The following is a 21,435-nucleotide window of genomic DNA, read 5'->3' as shown; positions in this document are numbered from 1 at the left end:
TCTGAGAGTATGGAAGTTATGGCAACGAAGTGGGCCATTCGGCCCAACCAGTCCATGTTGGCATTTACTGTCCACATGTTACCATCTGTCCTATTCTCTGCTTCTATGTTCCTTCCTTGGACAATCCAGATGAGTGATTGCTCAGTAAGACCATTTTTATGGCTCAATGGAAATGGCGCCCCCACCGCCCTTTACCTCGAGATAGGCAAGTTATGATATTCTGCATATGGACTAACTCCTCAGTAAGTAGAGAAAAAAAATACCATTTCTTCTTTTATCCGCTCAGAGATTTGTTTCGCGGCCTCCTCGTGAGCATGGAATAAGCTAATGACACTGGTTTCATCTGGGTCCATAATGTTACCATTCTCATCTCTGACAACAAGGTCAAGTTCAAGAATCCTGCAGAGAAGTTAAATGGATATTAGGATCTTAGTAAGACCATAGAAAGTTAATTTTCTTTTGTTCCTTCTCTATTTTTCCTCTTAATTCTCTACTTCCTACTTCCAGATGCTACAGGTAATGATAGCTGCACTGGCACCTCACCCAACTGGCTGTTCTTCACAGGTAAGCAAGGCACTGGGTGGGGGGTTCACTTTCATCCTCACTGCTTGGGTGGCATTCTGGCAGAGATCGACCACCTGTTATAGATCAGACGTGATTCCCGTTTCCATTGGCTTTAAAGCAATTGAAAATTGGAAAATATGTATAATAGGCATATGATCTACTCCGCCAGTTTACCACTCAAGTGGTCAACTGAAAAGTACCACTTGAGTGCTGTCAAGCTGCTCAATTGGAAGGCGGGGGTGGAGGGAGTGAAGATGTGGTGGACTTGCTTAAGAGGGAGATGGGGACAAGGGTGGGTGCTCGATATGAATTAGAAGGAAGGAAGCTGGATAATTTTATTTTAATTTGGTACATATCAAGGTGAAGGACATTAGTGCTGGGAATTGGAAGTCTTCACATTAAGCATCCAGCCAGTGCCAGCATCAAACACTCCCAGGTATGTTGTAGCATAGTTAGGAGCAGTATGCCTGAGAAATATGCCTCAGCCCAACCCTCACAGAATTAATGTTCAACTCTTCTAATATTTCCCATTTCCCCAGCCATCCTGGGATCTCCATGAGCATGGTTGCTAATCTAGTGCTGGATTCGGGCCAGTTTTGTGCTGTGGGCCACACTCAGAAGGAACTGAATTGAGACTGTCCCAACTCTTTGCACATAAGACGTTGATAACCAGAGGAAACTTTCATCCAATCAGTCTGGGGTGAAGTTGAATCCAGATCCTAGAAGTGAAAGGTTAATGTTTAACTCACTGCATCACCCAGCACTTGACAGGTTTCAGTGATGAGCCCGATGCTTTCTCCTTATCTTAGCTCAGGGACACTGAGATCAATTATAATGTTCCTACCATTGTTGGCTGAGATTTGTTAACACAACATAAATGAAACCTGGAGCTTTCTGGATCTGTATGATGACCAGAAGTTGCATTTATTGACTGAGACATAAGAAGTTCTGGAATTTTCCTCAAACATGATTAAGTATTTTTTCTTTCTCAAATGAGTTTCTGAAAGAACTGAAACGGGAAGATGGGAAGGTTTTTATTGATTTGGGATATTTGATGACAATGTCAGACAGAAAATCACTCTTTGTCTCTGTCTTGTATAACCCATGGAAACTGACATTGAAATAAGAAAAGCAGCTCTCAAAATAATTGACAACAAATTTAACCATTGTTAGTTGGAAAAATGGTTTTTGTAAAAGAACTTTATCAGAGCCCAGCTTCATCATACTGAACAGCACCAAGGTTGATCATAGTAGAATGGAAAATCAAGTTCATCAAAAAGTGGTTAGGTGCCGCCAAGCTTGGGTTTTCAGATCTTATGTATAGTGACAGAATGTTGGTTTCAACACAGTGAGGCACAGTGAGTGGGAAAGGGTCAAAGATGGTGTATTTCCAGCTGAGGAGGAGCGTGAGCTACCATAAAAGTGGTAGCAACAAGTTAGACAGACAAGAAAAGGTGTTGGGGTGGGGGGGAGGGAGGGAGACTAAAGGCCAATGAGAATTATTCATCGAACAACAAGTTCCATCTGGAATTCTATAATTAAATATGAAAAAAGTAACTCTCCCTTGTAGTAACAGGCCACTTGTCCCATTTTACTCTGGGTTATAAATTGTGACTAAATCGAGGAGGCTTTTCAAACTAACATCTTTTTTTTTTGACCTCCAGAAAATAACGCTACAAATTTCTGGGGCAGATTTTCCTGTTCCTGCACCTGGGCACAATGAATACAGAAGAGGAAAGCTGGGGAGCAGCACAAGGTATTAATGGAGCCTGCCAATTGTTATGCATTTGTGGGTGGCACAGTGGCGCAGTGGTTAGCACCGCAGCCTCACAGCTCCAGCGACCCGGGTTCAATTCTGGGTACTGCCTGTGTGGAGTTTGTAAGTTCTCCCTGTGTCAGCGTGGGTTTCCTCCGGGTGCTCCGGTTTCCTCCCACATGCCAAAGACTTGCTGGTTGATAGGTTAATTGGCCTTTATAAATTGCCCCTAGTATAGGTAGGTGGTAGGGAAATATAGGGACAGGTGGGAATGTGGTAGTAATGTGGAATTAGTGTAGGATTAGTATAAAATGGGTGGTTGATGGTCGGCACAGACTCGGTGGGCCGAAGGGCCTGTTTCAGTGCTGTATCTCTAAAACTAAAACTAAAAAAAAACTATTTGTTGTGCCCATCTCCTTCAATACACCTAGGAGAGGATAAATCTGTCTGATACTGAAGGCTGGGGTGATGGTAAGAGGTGGGTGTAACAATGTACACATTAAGGACAGCACACAGCAACAGTGGATTCATCAGCCACATTGTCAGCAGGCTTTTTTCTACATACCTGTTCCCATAATCTATTCTGGAAGTGACTTTTTGCTTTAGTTCCTTCAGTTCATCCTTGGGCAGTGTTCCCGAAAGCAGCTGTGATCGCCATTCCATCAAATCGAACATCATGGAACGAACCTGATGAAACCTTTCCTTCTTACTAACCTGAGTTAGGGAAAAGCAATGGGTAAACTTGGCATCCTTCAAACACACGGCCTGGCAATGCATCATTCTTGCCCAACAAATTGCCTGTGTTCCAACCTCGAAACAGCAGCCCATATAATGCCAGTGTGGCTTTTCTCCACATTGCTCACACCAGCTTTCCTGTGACCTCTGTGAATGGAATTGCTGAATATGGGTCAGTTTACTGCTATAGATCCATGTCCACTAAGACCTGGGCTGAGATTGGTAGCAATTGTAGTGGATATGGTAATGTAGTAGTTAATTTACTGGAGCAGTAATCCAGAGGCTTGGCATAATAATTCTGCATCAGTTGTGCCCATCCCCAGGAGAATGCAAGCTTAAATCTCTCCAGGGCAGTTTGAGAATTTGAACTCTGTCTTTGGAAATAAGAAGCTGATCTCAGTAAATGAGTCAGACTATTGTTAAAACACACTGGTTCACTCATCTCCTTTAGGAAAGGAAACTCCATTCTTACCCAGTCTGTCCTACATGTGACTCCAGGCACACAGCAACTGCCCTTTGAAGTTGCTGAGAAAGCCACTTAGTTGCATCTCCACCTTCTCAAGGACAACTAGTGATGGGTAATAAATGTGGGCTTTATCAGCGATGCCCATGTCCTAAGAATGAATTTTTAAAAAATTGATCTGCTCAATTCCAAATACTTAATGTTTTATGTAGCCTATAAAATATAATAAGTGGCCTGCCATTGGGTGACTGGAACAGTCTGTATCTAGAGATCTGCACGATAATCAAATGGTGTCACTGCTGATCTCTTTCTCTGCAAATTTAGAACTTTTTAAATCAGTGAAGTTATTAAAAAAATGTATAAAAATCAAGCTGCCTGGAGGAGATTTATGGGAGATGAGGCTGGAAATTTCAATTCAATTCCTAGTGTACATGGAGCCACAATACAAACCTGACCCCAAATAGCACCAATTTTCCTCTTCGGAAAAAATATGAGGAATGGATCATTTTTCTTTGTCATTAACAGCCTGTGAATAAAATCATGGGAACAGACCATTTTGAAATGTAACAACGCAATGAATTAGTGATTACAAACTAATAGCCAATCAAAATGCACATGTGGCCTCTCAAGAAGCTGTGCAGTCACTTGATTGGTATAAGTATTCTGGGGTTTTGTCAATCTAGCTGTGGAATGGGCAATATTTGTGGCTCAAAGGAACAGGGCCTTTAACCCCTTGAGTCTCTTCCACTGTTCACTGAGATCATAGCTGATCTGCGACCTAACTCCATATACCTGTCTTTGCCCCATATCCCTAAATATCTTCGGATAACAAAAATATATTAATCTCAGATTTAAAATTTACAATTAATCGAGCATCAACTGCCATTTGCAGAAGAGAGTTCCAAACTTCTACCACCCTAGCTCCAAGACTGAGGATACACAGCTCTTGCTGATACACATCTGCCATGGTATGAGGGGCAATTCTAAGTATTCATAATTCCACATGTAAGCAACAGGTAAAAGCAATCCTGGGTGATATATTCCAGACACATACCTTGATATTTCCTGCATGCAGTTTTCTAGATTTGAGCAATTGTCAGTGTTATGGCAACACAAAATCAAAATTATTGTACTCTAAATTTCTATGGAGACCAAAAATGAAAAAAACAATATTTAACTTGATCCTTCTCATCCTTTTAGCTTTGTTTAAATAGTCTTTAATCTGATACGGGTCTTTTACGCAGATCACGTACCTCGCCATTATCAATTAATCAGACTTATTTGAGCTGCTCTCTCTGACACCCAGTGCATAGAATAGGCTTGGAGATTGATTTTAACCTACTCTGTCCAGCATTCTTCCTTACCTCACATTCCTGCTGGCCACCATTTAACTGCTGATTGCCAGTCGGTGGCTGAGGGGCCAGCGGGAAATAGGTGGGAGGTAGCTCATTAATTAATGTAAATCAGGTCCCATTATATCAGTGGCCCGTGATTAGGTTTTAACCTGTGCCGAAGCTGTTGTGGCATTCCCACCAGTGAAGTCAGGTCAGAAAGGATGAAGAGGCCCTCCATAGTAAGTGGAACACTTTCTGTTGGGGTGCCAGGAAGCCCAGGAGTGCTCCCTTGGGACCCACAGGGAAAGCCACAGTATCCACGGCTCTAGACTTCCCCCCACTTTCTGGGGTTACTTTTCCTCCCACTATAGGCCCTCCAGAAACCCTTGCTTTCCGATGGCCTCTGGCTGTTTCAACCTCTGCTCCCGCCAGCCAGCCAGCTACAGCTATCCAGCCATATTGGGTGAGCAGCTATTGGCAGCATGCTGATAAGGTCTGGAAGTTAAAATACTCCAAGCCTTTAACCTCATCCTGTGAGTGTGTTTGGGAATCACCCTGTCTGTCCAAATCCTGCTGCGGGCTATAGTGATCAGGATTTGTCAGTAATCCTTCAAGAGTGAATTTATCTGGGCCATTACTGGGGTTAAACGGAGCTCTGAATTGTCCTCGATACGAGTCACCCAATCAGCCCCTAATATTAATATTTTTCCCCAGTTCTAACAATTGTGATAATTCAGAGAAACCATGTATGTTCTGTGAGGTGAGCTGTTGCAACAGTGAACTCAGGCCAAGTGCTCACATTCTGTGATGTAATATATCAGCGCACTAATAGGAAGTGGTTCAAGAGTTCACCTACCTAGGGTCAACTATTACCAGTAACCTGTCTCTCGATGCAAAAATCAGCAAGCGCATGGGAAAGGTGTCTGCTGCTATGTCCAGACTGGACAAGAGGGTGTGGGAAAATGGCGCACTGACACGGAACACAAAATTCCGAGTGTTTCAAGCCTGTGTCCTCAGTACCTTGCTCTACGGCAGCGAGGCCTGTCAGTCAAGAGCGATGTCTCAACTCATTCCATCTTCGCTGCCTCCGAAGAATCCTTGGCATCAGGTGGCAGGACCGTATCTCCAACACAGAAGTCCTCGAGGCAGCCAACATCCCCAGCATATACACTCTACTGAGCCAGCGATGCTTGAGATGGCTTGGCCATGTGAGCCGCATGGAAGATGGCAGGATCCCCAAGGACACATTGTACAGCAAGCTCGTCACTGGTATCAGACCCACCAGAAGTCCATGTCTCCGCTTTAAAGACGTCTGCAAATGCGACATGAAGTCCCGCGACATTGACCACAAGTCGTGGGAGTCAGTTGCCAGTGATCGCCAGAGCTGGCAGACAGCCATAAAAGCGGGGCTAAAGAGTGGCGAGTGGAAGAGACTTAGCAGTTGGCAGGACAAAAGACAGAAGTGCAAGGAGAGAGCCAACTGTGTAACAGCCCCGACAACCAATTTTATCTGCAATGCCTGTGGAAGAGTCTGTCACTCTAGAATTGGCCTTTATAGCCACTTCAGGCGCTGCTCCACAAACCACTGACCACCTCCAGGCGCTTACCCATTGTCTCTCGAGACAAGGAGGCCAAGGAAGAGAAGAAGAGGGAGATGATCTTGGGCTGACCTCGGAGAATGAGGTTTGACCACACAATCTCAGAATTCTACAAAGAAGAATTGGTTTTGACAGCACCACCTCTAACCAGAAGCAAGCATGGTCAGTGACTGCTAATTAAAGAACCAAACAATAGATTGATCGAGGAAGTGACCAGAACGCTCTCTGCAAGGCAATCCTTGTTCTTTAGCACAGCGCCCAGTGGGAACAGTAGATAGAGGGGTTACTGCATTTCAATTTCCCTAGGAAAACGAATGTGACAAGCAAGCAAGGCCGACACTTTAGTGATGATTAAAGAGGAATAAGCTTCACAGACGAGAGATCTCTAGGCACAAAACCCAGAAGAACAAAATATAAGAAGAAAATCATTCAGCAGATTGAATGTGGGGTTGGTTGGAATGGAATTTAATCTGTCTTCATATTGCCAGCAATAGGTTTTATCCCTCCTCTTTTGAAGGAGCTGATTTGTGACACCACACAGCAACCATCCATTGCCGTCCTGCACATAGAATTACATAGAATGTACAGCATGGAAACAGACCATTCAGCCAAACTGGTCTATGCTGGTGTTTATGCTCCACATGAATCTCCTCCAACCCCTCTTCATCTAACCCTATTAACATATCCTTCTATTCCTTTCTTACTCATTTGTTTATTTAGCTTCCCTTAAATTCATCTGTGCTACTTGGCCTCAATTATTCCTAGTCGTAGCAAATTCCATATTCTAACTATTCTCTGGATAGTTTGTGCAAGATGTGTGAGCCTAAATAAAGATCACCAGCCAGCTGTTTGGTCATCGCCAGCACTCCAGCCATGGCTGATTCAGTTCTTCCTCGACATCCGTGTGCATGCACTGTCTGACGTGGATCACTGGATAGCGATCGGGATCGGAAACCTGTGCTGATTTTGTCCCCTTGCCCCAGGCCAGGACCACTGAGGCCTACTGCAGCTGCCCCACCTGGATCACACACTCAGTACTTGGGACTTTCCTGCTCTCTATGGCTCAGTAATGCAGCAGATGATGCACCTAAGTCAAAGATTTACACTTCAGGACATACAGAGAGGGGGAGCTGTGGGGGACCAACTAACAGTGTGATGCAGACACTGGGTTGTGAGTTAGGTTTTGCTGGAGAAAACTGACTAAAACTCCCTGACAAGACTCAAGTGGTAGGAAGACTGAAAAGATCTGGCACAATGATATCAATCAACTGCAACAGGACATAGATAGGCTAGCAGAATGGGCAGACAAGTAATACAGATGGAAGCAATACAGAGAAGTATGAAGTGATGTGTTTTGGCAGAACGGATAGGGTGAGGCAATATTGACTTAATGGCACAGTTCTAAAGAGCGTACAGGGACAGAGGCACCTGGGCGTACATGTCTTTGAAGTTGGCAGAACATATTGAGAGAGTAGTTAGCAAAGCATTTGGGATCTTGGGCTTCATAAATAGAAGTATTGAGTACAAAAGTAGGGAAGTTATGCAGAACTTTTATAAAGCTCAGGTTAGGCCCCAACGAGAGTTTTGCGTCCAGTTCTGGTCACCACACTTTAGGAAGGATGTGAGGGTCCTTGAGATGGTGCAGAGGAAACTTACCAGAAGGGTTCCAGGGATGAGGGACAAGGTTAAGTTAGAGAAGCTGGGGTTGTTCTCCTTGGAGCAAAGGAGATTGAGGGGAGATTTGATAGAAGTGTACAAGATTTTGACAGGTTTAGATAAGGTAGAGGAAGAAAAGCTGTTCCCATTAGCTGATGGTACAAGGACTAGGGGAAACAAATGTAAGGTTTTGAGCAAGAGATACAGTGGGGAATGTGAGGAAGAACTTTTTTATGCAGGGAGTGGTCATGGCCTGGAACTCATTGCCTACAAGGGTGATGGAAGTGGAATGATCAATGATTTCAAATGGAAATTGGATAGGCACTTGAGGGAAATAAATTTGCAGGACTACGGGGATATAGCAGGGGAATGGGACTGACTTGATTGCTGTTGTTAGGCCAATGTGCTTTGTTGAATGATAATTTTCTTTAATCCATTGACTGGAGATCTGAATTTATATATTTTTTTAAAGACATTTTTAAAAGGACCAGCTAAAAGGATGACTTTGAAGGCAGTTTAAGATGGCTACCTAATTTGTAAAACTGTATCCTACACTGCAATGCTTGTGAGGAGAGAAATGAAATGTCTGCTCATATCCTAGCAAGAACCAAGACTCAGTAAGTTTAAAGAAACTACCTGTTCTTTTTACTAAGAGAAAAATACAACTAACTGCTATGTTTGAATGACTGAGTGGCTGTCATGTGACAAGCCCCTCGCCATCTGTGGTTTTAAGCTTGTGTCTTTCTGCAGCAGAGAGAGGAGAAGCAACTGGACTCTGACAGTGTGATGCAGACACTGTATTGTGAGGGAGGTTTTGCTGGAGAAAACTTGACATGTAGACCCGAGTGAGGTTCTCTCTCCCACACTCTCTCTCCATTACAGCTTGAAAACTTTCAAATCCTGCCTGTTGACTGACCACCTTTGCATACTCCGACTACAATCAGAAACCCTGTTGGAGGAAATCATCCGCATCCTCGTCATCAAGAGATCCACCAAACCAGTCATCTTCCTCTTCAAACTAAAAGTCTCATGACCACCGAATTCAACTAGAAGTCAGCCGAATCACCAAACCCCACAAACTGTATAGCCTTTTTTTCTATGGACTCTAACTCAACCAATCTACCTTTCCCCACCCTGTAACCTATTTGTGTGTGTGTGTAAAACTCTAGTGTGAGCGTGTGAGTGAACGTTGGTGCGTAGTTTATTATGTCCATCAGTTCGATTTAGGTACAATAAAGTTAACCGCTTTCTTTGTTAAACTGAAGAAAACCTGTCGGATTGGTTCTTGTTATGATCATAACAAGTAAGTAACCAAACACCTACTGAATTGGCCATTACATCCACTTTAATAAAGAATTAAACCTGTTGTGGTCAAACAAGGAGAGGGACAAGAGGGAAGCCCTTTGACCCCTCCTCACTTGACCATAACACTGTACAGAGCCAGCATGGACTCATTGAGCCAAGTGGTCTCTTTCTTAGACTCTAATACCAACTTCAAACAGTGCAATAATCCCTGAAGAATCCATCCTTCTAAAATATCTGTTTAAAAGTCATGCAGTTCATTGAAAAAAAAACTGCTTGCGAAATTACGATCTTTTTGGCTTAATGTTGAAGTTAAGAATAATTTCTTTTTATCCACCCAGCCCCATTTGTGGTTGATATTTTTACTGTTTCAATTCCTTCCCTCCACACTGAATGTCAAGGCTTGCTGCGGGGATGGGAGCCAAGTTGCATGGACACCTGTGCCGATGCTAGCTTTTAAGGTGTGTAAGAAGGGTCCTGCTAACTTTTTCTTCACTTTTCCCCACTGCACTGCCAGGAAATCATGAACATGGGGGGCGGGGGTGGGGGGGGGGATTTTACCAGGCCCTTGGAGGCGGGTTTGAGGTGGGGGGAGGGGGGAGTGTGGGCAATGAAAATTAGAGAAAAATATGTTGGCCTCTTTTCCCATGGCAGGCTGATTCCGATGTTGGCTGCCTGTTCGGCAGCAGCAGGAAAGCAATTAAGGTGGATAATTAGGCAATTAACTGCAATCTTCCACCGACATTGCAATTTTTCCAGTGTTGCACAGGCCCCATGCTGTGTCAGCAACTCAGAGGAGGCGGCTGCACAGTGGGAGCACAGCAAAAAATGGCAAGGCCGAAGTCTTCTGCTGGCAGAGGCTTGCCATTGCATGAAGAGCTCTTGGAGACTGATGTCCTTGATAGTGCTGGGGGTGATAAAGCAGCAGCCGCTCCCATCACACTGATTGTGCCTTTATTGCATCCCTCCAGTTCCTGCTGCATTCCCCTCAGCAGCTCTCTAACTGCAGCCAGTGGAGATTGTCAGCCGTCCTTGCGATGGAGTGTTTTGAATCAACCTCCAGCCTCCTCAGGCCACCTGCTGCCCCTAATTGGACGACGATCCTGGAGGAGGGTTCTTAATTAACTATCTTCCGGAAGATTGAACCTGAAGGTGCCCTACTGCTGCAGACCCGAAAATGGTTCCAATGGCCAAAAAGTTTCTATGTTTGGAAATTTTTGCCCATGGTGTCAGAAGTACCTCAGAATGCCGCAAGTGGAAGGTGATGCACAGTAGCTCTGGTGGGAGGTGTCTTGCAGTGATGCGAGTGAGAGGTGCCTCGCGGTGAAGCCAACCATACCAGCATAGAGCAGAACTTAGTTAACATCAGACTTAGACAAACAAGTGACAGGTAGCACCACATATGTGCCAGATGATGACCGTCTTACACAAGAAAAAGTCTGACTACCTCCCACTGACCTTCAATTACATGATCATCATCGAGACCCACAATCAATATCTTGGGGCTCACTATTGTCCAGAAGCTCAACTGGACCAGTCATAGGAACACTGCAGCTACAAGAGCAGGGCAGTGACTGGGTATTCAATAGCGACAATAACAACTTGTATTTACATAGTGCCTTCAGCATAATAAAACATCTCAAGGCACTTTACAGGAGCTTTATCAAACAAAATTTGACATTGAGCACATAAGGAGATATTTGGGAAGGTGACCAAAAGCTTGGTCAAAGAGGTAGGTTTCATGGAGTCTGTTAAAGGAGGAGAGAGAGATAAAGAGGATGAGGTTTAAGGACAGAAATCCAGAGCTTAGGGCTTAGGGAGCTGAAGGGATGGCCGGCGGAGTGATTAAAATCAGGGCTACTAAAGAGGCCAGAATTAGAGGAGCACACAGATGTCAGAGGGTTGTCAGGCTGGAGGAGATAACAGACAGCAGGAAAGTTAAGGCCATGGATGGATTTGAAAAACAAGGATGCAAGTTTTAAAATCGAAGCATTACTTAACTGGGTGCCAATGTAGGTCAGTGAGCATGGGGGCAATGGGTGAGTGGGACTTGGTACAAGTTAGGACACAGGCAATAGAGTTTTGGATGACCTCAAGTTTATGGAGGATAGAATGTGGGAGACCAGCCAGGAGTGCATTGGAATAGTCAAGTCTTGAAAGTGACAAAGGCTTGGATGAGGTTTTAGTAGCAGATTAACTGAGACAGGGGCAGTATTAGGCGGTTACTCTGCAAAGAATGCCTCACCTCCTGACTCCTCAAAGCCTCTCCACCAACCATAAGATTCAAGTCAGGTGTGTGCTGGAAGACTCAACTTTCGCCTGAATGGGTGCAGCTAAAACACTCAAGAAGTATGATGTCATCTAACACATAACAGTTTGCTTGATCAGTGGTTAGCACTGCAGCCTCACATCTCCAGCGACCCAGGTTCAGTTCTGGGTACTGCCTGTGCGGAGTTTGCAAGTTCTCCCTGTGATCGTGTGGGTTTCCGCCCAGTCCTCCAGTTTCCTCCCACAGCCAAAGACTTGCAGGTTGATAGGTAAATTGGCCATTTTAAATTGCCCCTTGTGTAGGTAGATGGTGGGGATGTGGTAAGGAATATGGGATGAGGATAGGATTAGTATAAATGGGTGGTTGTTGGTCGGCACAGACTCAGTGAGCCAAAGAGCCTGTTTCAGTGCTGTTCTCTCTATGACTCTATGACTCTACCTCTACCACTGGATGTAATATCTACCTCCTGTGGCTGCACTGTGTACAGTCTACAGGATGCACTGCACAACTCACCAAGGCTACCGTCCTGTGATGTCTATCACAGAGGAGGACAAAAGCAGCAATGTTGTGAGTTCACCATCACCTCCAAATTCCCCTTCTAAGTCACCCACTATCCCAACATTTTTATTGCTTCTTCATTGTCACTGGGTCAATATTCTGGAATTCCCTGTCTCACTCCAAGAAATACAGTAGTTCAAGGAAAATACCCACCCCATCTTCTCAAAGCAACTAGGGATGGGTTAAAAAACACAACTTTTCCAGCATTGCCCACATCCCAAGAACAAATAAATTTTTAAAAACTCTGCATGTCTGTCCCAAGTCTTTCACTAGTTTTGAATTCATGCATTATCCTGTTGAATTTGAAGTTTTCTTCTGGATTTCAGTATCATTGAGTAATTTGTAAATCTCTTTAAGATCACTTTGTTGTTTCTTTCTTCTAAAAATGAACAAGTCAAGATTTTCCACTTTATCCAGACTGGTGCAATGGAACAAGTTTTTAAATGGAGCAACAGAAACTCCCAGATCAGCTAAGACATGGACCAGCTATGTAACTCAATCTTAATAGCAAAACATGCCCACTGATGGGTATATTGGCCTTTGGAGGGAGTGCAGAATAATACCGTGGATAAAGGGTAAAATTATGAGAACAGGTTGCACAAACTAGACTTGAGTATAGAAAATTCAAGAGTCAGCTAATTGAAGTGTTTAAGATGATTAAAGGAATTGAAACTATCTCCTACAGTGGAGAGGCCAGAACAAGGGGGCATAAGGTTAAAATTAGAGCTTAGTCATTCAGGGGTGATGTCAGGAAGCATTTCTTCACACAAAGGGCAGCAGCAATCTGGAATTCTCTCCACAAAAAGCTGTTGAGGCTCAGTTGTTGTAGTACACCATTAAGTGGGTGTGGTTACATTTTCAGTTCACCTTGCTAGAGAGGAAATGATGTAACATACCATGTGACTGAGTCTCATCCTCAGTCTGCTGCTGATCACCAATTAGACCAGACATGTACAGATGTTCTCTTGCAATGTAATGCTACCCTACTACCCTCAATAAAGGAACCCACTATTTAAGTGTTAACTGACCCCTGATGCATGGTTAATGCCTGGATGTCCAAGCACAAGGAAAAGAAAGGGGTCAATTGAAAGTTTCAAAACTAAGTTTGACAAATTTTTGTTCAGGACTGGTATTGACGGTTACAGAACCAAGGCAGATAGATAGAGTTGATTAGCCATAAACTAATTGAATGGCAGAACAGACTCATGGGGCTGAATGGCCTACTCCTGTTCCTATATTCTCATACCAACCATCATCAGACTCCATTCTGTGTGAGTTTCACCATGAATGGATGAGAATCTAGCCTTTGACCAAGTAGTGCCAATTTGTCAAGTCGCACTTATTAGGATCTGGGGTTTGAGCTATCCAGTCAGACCTTTAATCACCAGTGAGGAGAATTTCATCCCAGCAGTCCGGGCATCATCTAACTCCAATCCAGGGGTGAAAAGACCTTACATTTTCTTAAAACAGAAGACGACTAACGTCAAAATTCTAACAGTAACAATTTACACTGCACCTTTCAACATGATGAATCATCCCAAGGCACCTCACAGGAGCTTTATCAAACAAAATATGACACCGAACCACAAAAGGAGATATTAGGTCAGATGACCAAAAGCTTGGTCAAAAAGATAGGTTTCAAAGAGTGTCTTAAAGAACGAAAGCGAGGTAGAGAGGCGGAAGTGTAGGGAGGGAATTCCAGAACATAGGGCTTGAACAATTGAAGGCACGGCCACCAATGGTGAAGCGATTAAAATCAGGGATGCTCAAGAGGCCAGAATTAGATGAATGCAGATATCTCAGAGGGTTGTGGGGCTGAAGGCGATTACAGAGATAGGGAGGGTGAGTTCAAGGTGGGACTTGAAAACAAGGATGACAAGTTGAAAATCATGACATTGCTTGACCAGGGGCCAATGTAAGTCAGTGAGCACAGGGATGATAGGTGAACAGGACTTGGTATGAGTTAGGACACAGGCTGCAGAGTTTTGGACGACCTCAAGTTTATGGAGGGTAGAATGTGGGAGACCAGTCAGGATTGTATAGGAATAGTCAAGACTAGAGGTAATAAAGGCATGGATGAGGGGTTCAGCAGCAGATTAGCTGAGGCAGGGGCAAAGTTGGGCGATGTTCCAGGGGTGGAAGTGTGTGGTCTTTGTGATGATGCGAAAATATGGTCAGAAGCTCATCTTGTGGTCAAATATTACACCAAAATTGACAAAAGTCTGATTCATCCTCAGACAGCTGCCAGGGAGAGGGATGCAGTCGGTAACTAGGGATTGAGCTTGGAGTGGGGACTGAAAACAATGGCTTCAATCTTCCCAGTATTTAATTGGAGGAAATTTCTACTCATCCAGTACTGGATGTCGGATAAGCAGTCTGATAATTTAGCAACAGTGGCGGAGTCGAGAAAGGTGGTGGTGAGGTAGAGCTGGGTGTCATGTGAAAACTAACAGTAACTTATGGTAACTCCTTACCATATAAAGCTGCTTCCAGATGATGCCCCACTCTTTCAGTGTGGTGGTGACCTCCTGTACCAAAGGCATTTCAATAGGTAAAACATTCTCACTGTTTCTGAAAGAAAACACACCACCTGGTGAGTATACATAGACAGGTATCATGCGATTACATGCTGCAGTGTTAACCATCTGTTATTGTCAAATTTCATTTATCTAATCAATATACAAAATAAACTGAATTAATCAACCGGCTTGATCTCAGAGGATTCTGCATGCACTAATAACTTACACAGAATGTATGGAAATTGCAGCATAGAAACAGGTCATTCAGCCCAACTGGTCTACGTCACATGAAGCTCATCCCACCCCTCTTCATTTAACCCGAACAGCATACCCTTCTATTCCTTTCTCCCTAATGTGCTTCCACTTTTCCCTCTTTAAATGCATGTATTCTTAAAAATAATTTAGTGCTATAGTTTCAAAATTCATAGGAAACCTCATGCCAATTAGAAAGATTATCACTTAATTTTTAGGGGCCAAGTCAATGCAGAAATAGTTAAAATACATCAGATGCTTTTAATCCAAAACAAAACTTTCTGAGGGAGGGTCCATCCATCACATATCTTGTCTGTTCTTTCCACAAATACAATCTGATCTGCTCAGCATTTCCAGCATATTCTGTTTTTGTTTCAGCAAGAAACCAAATGTCTCATTTGTGTTCAATAAGATTGAAAACTGCTGATGGATAAAGAAGGTTATTTTACTTGAAAGCAATGTGAATTCTCAGCATCTTATCATTGCTTCTGTATCTTATCATTTTCTACTGTAACCTTTCAACTCTCTTCAATAAATCTAATAAATTACCCAATTAGTTTTACATTGCCAATATTAAAATATGGCACTGGATGCTGTTTTTAGAGTGATCTGGCATGAGAAAGATTTAGCACTCAATACAAAACCCTTGGTGAACTGCATAAGGTTCTCAAGTCTATGAAATGATTCTGCTCATTTGTTCTTCCTTCGACAGCCTTTGGCAAGGCCTGTCCTGATGCACTTCTGACAAGTTACCATCACATCGTCTCCTGCTAAACCTATCTTCAGCACCATTCACCTTCATCTCAAATCATTTTCTCTGTGCTGCAGTCAGGGGATTATCCTCCAACTCTATTACCAGTACTTCCACCCTGTTCCTTCTTCATATCCCCACACGTTACCCAACATAGCATGGTCTTGACCTTTCACCATACCAATATCCTGCCGTATGACCTTGGTTTCTCAACTTGGCAATATCCTGCAGCATTGCCTTTCATTTAGGTTTTGGTCTGAAATATGGTCTTGTTCTTTCATAAGGAACCTTGGGTGAGGTACAAGAGGGCTGTTGGTGGTTTTATCCCAGCAAGCCACAACACTAAAGGCTTAAACCCATAATCTTCTGACACAGAGGTGTGCTATCACTGAGCCGAGGCTGGCACTAAAAAGGTCAAGGTCGATGCCTCAGCTACCATTAGTTAACATGTCATCAAAAAAAAGTGCTAAACTAAGCACAAATTTATTGCTACAATCAGCATTCTCGTTGTCGGTGCTGAATCGTCTGATGTATTATGAACTGGATAGAGACTTCCAAAATACATTTCAAATTGGAACGTTTAGCAACTGGCAGACAGTGGAGACTTTCAGCTGCTTAGTCTCGGCTGTACCCACACCTGGATCCCACATTGTAATTGCCCATTGCACCTCCCAGAAATGACCTGGCACATTCTAATCGCTGAACTGACACGCATGTAAACCACCTCAATACATAAGCAGTACTTCAAATATAAGCAAATTCAAGAAAGTTTATATGATGCACTGTAATGTAAGCACTTTGCAATTGCAACAGGATTTACAGTGCACTGTCTTGACACAAACAACTAAAGAGACAGTTTAAAAAGAGCTTTGCTAAACAATAACATTAATAGGCTTCATTTTTAATTCATACCCTCTTTTCTCAATGACAACTTCTTTAACATGAACGAATGATGCTGGAAAAACACCCTGCAAAGCAAAGAGAATCTTGAGGAGTAACTGTCAACACTTATTTCAACACTGTTCATGATTGTTTTTATATATATTCATCTCACTGTGAGCATAATCAGCTGGACCCTTGGTAATATTTGAAGCCTGGGATGAAAAGCAATATAATCTGGCTACATATATGTGACTTCAAGTAGACTTATAAAAGTAACTACAGATAAAGGTGTTTGATTCTTCTTGTTGCCATTCGTTACTGACATCCTAAGCACAGCAAAAGGACTCCCTCCAATCACTAGTTTAACAAATTCTAAATGTGTTCTTTTACAACATTAATATATTTTGCTAGACATAGAATCAAACAGCATAGAAGAGTGACTATGGGGTGTTAGCTTAGTAGCAAAGGGCATGTGGTCTTGAATATGGCACAAGTGAGGGGTCAATAGGAATGAAGTGAAGATGACACTGTTATCTAGTCCCATGCAGCAGCTGCTCTGTTCTAGATGTCTGACACTATTAAGATAAGGGTGCCAGCATTAACATCGCTGCAGTGCTCATGGGAATTGCCAGAATAATAGAGTTGATTTAGTCAATATCTTTCACCCCAATTAGCTGTTACAGGGCTAGATTGTTGCTGTACATTTAAGGGTGCATTACCACATTACATTTTTTGGCGGCACAGTGGCGCAGTGGTTAGCACCACCGCCTCACAGCTCCAGCGACCCAGGTTCAATTCTGGGTACTGCCTGTGTGGAGTTTGCAAGTTTTCCCTGTGTTTGCGTGGGTTTCCTCCGGGTGCTCCGGTTTCCTCCCACATGTCAAAGACTTGCAGGTTGATAGGTAAATTGGCCATTATAAATTGCCCCTAGTATAGGTAGGTGGTAGGGAAATATAGGGACAGGTGGGGATGTGGTAGGAATATGGGATTAGTGTTGGATTAGTATAAATGGGTGGTTGATGGTCGGCACAGACTCGGTGGGCCGAAGGGCCTGTTTCAGTGCTGTATCTCTAAATCAAATCAATAACATTCACTGGGAAGGTCAGGAGATTGAATCAGTAGACTTCCAATTGCATCCGCCTTAACAGGGCAAGACCTTTCTGAAGATGTTTTGCAAGCTAATTTTGTTGGGCGGGGGGAGGTGGTGTGGAGAGCCAGAAGGTGAGTGTGTCATGTGTGATGCAGTTTATAATTATCCTATGTAAATGAATGTGAAAAGGTTAATATTTATTTTACTGAAGGTTCTGCTCCCTTAATTATTTCTCTGTGTCTTATGATCTCTACCAACCATTCTTCACCTGGGGAAAATGCAATTTCATATTCTAACATGCTGTGTCTAGTGTCTCAGTTGACAGCTAATGAAATATGACCATCTACAGGAAACAAGTGAAAAATACAGCCAGGACTGATGTTGAATTCAGGGGCCTCTGAATTGGGGTCTGGAATACCATTTCCTAAATTAGATTAAATATTGCACAATGAGGAAAGAGAACAATGCTGACCTATTATTAGACACTCTGGAGAATGTGTTAATGTTTCTGATTGAACTTTGACCCATTCATGACTTGAATGAAGAGGTCGATTGAGTATAGCTCTGGGTGGAGGGAATCGGGTGTAGGCAGCAGCAGTATTTACCCAATCTTGTTCACTGGGATACAGACCTGAGCAAACCAGATTCTCGGATTTACAAATAGTAAAACAACAAGTATGGCTGCAATTAAAATACTGGGGTTTAAGTCTCTCTGTGCCCTATTTTGGGCGCACTGGCTAATTTACATTTATGTAAAATTTCTCTGTATTTTAATGCAATCATTAACCTAGTTATTTTATAATCAGCTAAGTTAAAGCAAAGCAGATAGTACATTGAAATGAACTTGTCAACCACTGCACTAAAATAGGAATAAAACTCCACCGAGACAAATGAAGCAATGTATAGAGCCAAGTGTCCATAGCTAAAATTTACAATACACCTAACATTGACTTACCCATTGTGACTTGTTTTTCATCAAACACCCTCTGTACCAACCTGAGAAAAAGAGAAATATGGGTAAAACTGAGGGCAGTAGTCAGCTGAGATTGAATTTTACAGCACAGAAACAGGCCATTTGGCCCAACAGGTCAATGCTGCTGTTTACGCTCCACACTCGCCTCCTCCCATCCTACTTTGTCTAACCCCATCAGCATACCCTTCTATTTCTTTCTACCTCACATACTTATCTAGCTTCCCCTTAAAGATATTTGTACATTCCCATTAGCTCATTATCTTCCAATGCATAGCATAGTATGAGGCACAAAAGCTGTGTTATAAAGTTTATCTACTTCTTGGGGGGAAAAGAAAACATATTGTGGGGAGCTCTGGCAATGTGGCATTTATAAGACTGATTCCCGAGGGAGTCATTGCTCAGAATCATGGCTCCCATCCCAGCTTTTGAGAGTTGCCTGCTCGAACCCATTCCCAGCCTAAACCTCCAGCTGTTTGTATAAATAGGCCGGGAGGCAATATTTTGGTTGGCTTCTTGCCATCAATCACAATGGTTGTTAAGTGCAGCCGGATGCACAGTTGTCAAACTGGTATTTTAACCAGAAGCAATGAGTGGTTTTATGGCAGAAGTTTTCAAACTGGGGTTGCTGGACTCTCCAGGGCGTTTGTCAAGTCATCAGTCAAGAGGAACATAAGAATTGCTAGGAGGAAAATATATCAAGATCCATCTAGTTCACCTTCTACCATCCTGGTAGTTAAATGATACAATGATAATGGAGTTTGTTTTCTGTATTTTTCTCTGTTTGCATGTTTGCATGCCTTGTAATTGCCCTATACGAAAGAAAAAAATGTTTTTTTTTTGAAGTAAGCTTTATTTAGAATGAAGTGCCACTTAGTGCCATAAATGGGAAATCTATACCCTTGAACACAATAAACAGGTTAGGTTTAAAGCAGAATACCACAAATTATTTAATAAAGGTCACTCATCTAATCAATGGCATCCTCAAGAGGCAGTCTCACAGACCATTCTCTAAAGCAGTTTTGAACTAACTATGTTCAATGCCCTGATCCTAAAGTTGGGACCAATACCAAATGGTAGTACGCGTTGAATTATTTTACAAATTGGCAAATAGCTGAACAAATTATTTGTTTCCAAACTTTTCCATCTTTTTCTTTACCTTCCAGTGATGGAAAGACAGGGCTAGAAAACTATTGGAAAAATAACCTCAGTGGGAATATGATGGAGGAACATTGATCTGAGAACATTAATTCATCATACATTGGCTACTATATTACTTTCTCTCCAAAAAAATATTTATTTCTGATATTACTAATGAAAGGCTAACAAATCAGGCTCTTCCCCCTATATTTCTTCCAGTTATAATGACCCATATTTTTACATTTCTCTCTTTGCTGCTGACTTGAAGCAGCTTACCTTCACACTTCTCCAGGATTTGGACTGTGTCCCCAATGCATAGGGAGAGCTGAGGATCCTTTTGTGCCTCAAAATTAAAGATGGCTGGAAATAAAAAAATAAAGTCAGCTTACAGCACAGTAAACAAAATTGATCATTTTTTTTTTTGCTCAAGTTCCTGTGCTGAACCTATTCAATACAGTATTGATCACAGTTTTATTGCATAATTAAAATCAGTGAAACTTTACATACAGTAGAAGACCGCCCGTGGCATTGCTCATAGTAAGTTGGATGATTCACTGATTCATAAGTTTAAGACTATTACATTATGTCCGGCACAATATGTCATTCTGTAACGGTAGAGCAATATCCCTTTAATATTACAAGGTTTCATTTATAGTCTCAGATCAGTAAGAATTTATTTATTTGTTTTATCGGGGATTTGCAGATTGGAGTATGTTGGTTAATTCAAAACTGGAAGTGAGAAGCACAGGTCAGAGATACCCAAGATTTTAAGATTGCCATATATCACGAGGCATGCTATCTGGAATGTGTGGAATGCAATGTCTGCTCTCTAGTCTGTATTCTACTCTGCACTCCAGTCTATGTTCTATGCTGCGCTCTAGTCTGATATCTATGCTGTAGTCTGTGCTCTACTGTGTTAATACACTTGCATGCCTACATTTACAAACATGAGAGAAATAATCTTTTTTTTAAACCTATTTTAAAATTCTGACATGAAGGCAAAAAATGAAAGTGATATTTTAAAAGCTAATTTAAAAACAGGTGAAGACAGCACAACAATATTTTTTATTGAAAGTAGAAATGAAAATAGATTGGCTTGAAATGCCTGGTAATGGCTGCTGACTTGTGCTTTAGACGATGTGTATTGCCGTGATGGATGGGTCATTGCTTTAGGGATTTGATTACCAGTACCTTTGCTAAATAAACGTATGGGCAATAAAACAAAATGTATTACTGAGGAGCAGAATGACAGAGCAGCACTGCGTCAAGGTTGCCATGTTCTTTGCAAGCGGCCAAAGCGAGCAGATGGCAACTCCTGCCTCCTGCCCTCCTCCCATTCCATCTCATTTCCCAGACGCTGTGGGTTGCAACAGATCACACAGGGAGCTTGGTGCCATGCCTGCCACTTCAGCTAACGGATCCCCACTCTGAGGATCACTTTCCGAAGTGCCCTTGACGCAAAATGTAGTACCTTTTGAAGATAAAATCGGTGTCAGGAACCCACAAAATGTAAATTCATCAAAGGACGGGTAATTAAATCACATCATCAGTGGTGTTAATTAGCTTTCTGGCCCCCGTTATAAGAAAAGACCTATC

The 21,435-nt window shown here is 42.6% G+C and overlaps 1 protein-coding gene across 3 annotated transcripts in view; it reads right to left on the bottom strand.

The window, feature by feature from the left end:
- Positions 1–21,435, bottom strand: part of LOC137375787 (dedicator of cytokinesis protein 2-like) — a 690,449-nt gene that overhangs the window by 607,810 nt on the left and 61,204 nt on the right. For all 3 annotated transcript variants that reach the window (XM_068043220.1, XM_068043218.1, XM_068043221.1), the window contains exons 2-7: positions 20,116–20,199; positions 18,685–18,725; positions 16,670–16,725; positions 14,710–14,806; positions 2,886–3,034; positions 264–399 (exon numbers count right to left, since the gene is read on the bottom strand). In XM_068043220.1, coding sequence (XP_067899321.1) covers positions 264–399; positions 2,886–3,034; positions 14,710–14,806; positions 16,670–16,725; positions 18,685–18,725; positions 20,116–20,199 — 563 coding nt within the window. The remainder of the gene's footprint in view (positions 1–263; positions 400–2,885; positions 3,035–14,709; positions 14,807–16,669; positions 16,726–18,684; positions 18,726–20,115; positions 20,200–21,435) is intronic.

The sequence above is a fragment of the Heterodontus francisci genome, chromosome 12 (genome assembly GCF_036365525.1).
Source record: "Heterodontus francisci isolate sHetFra1 chromosome 12, sHetFra1.hap1, whole genome shotgun sequence".
NCBI classification, from domain to species: Eukaryota; Metazoa; Chordata; class Chondrichthyes; order Heterodontiformes; family Heterodontidae; genus Heterodontus; species Heterodontus francisci.
This window is presented reverse-complemented; position numbering and strand designations above follow the sequence as displayed.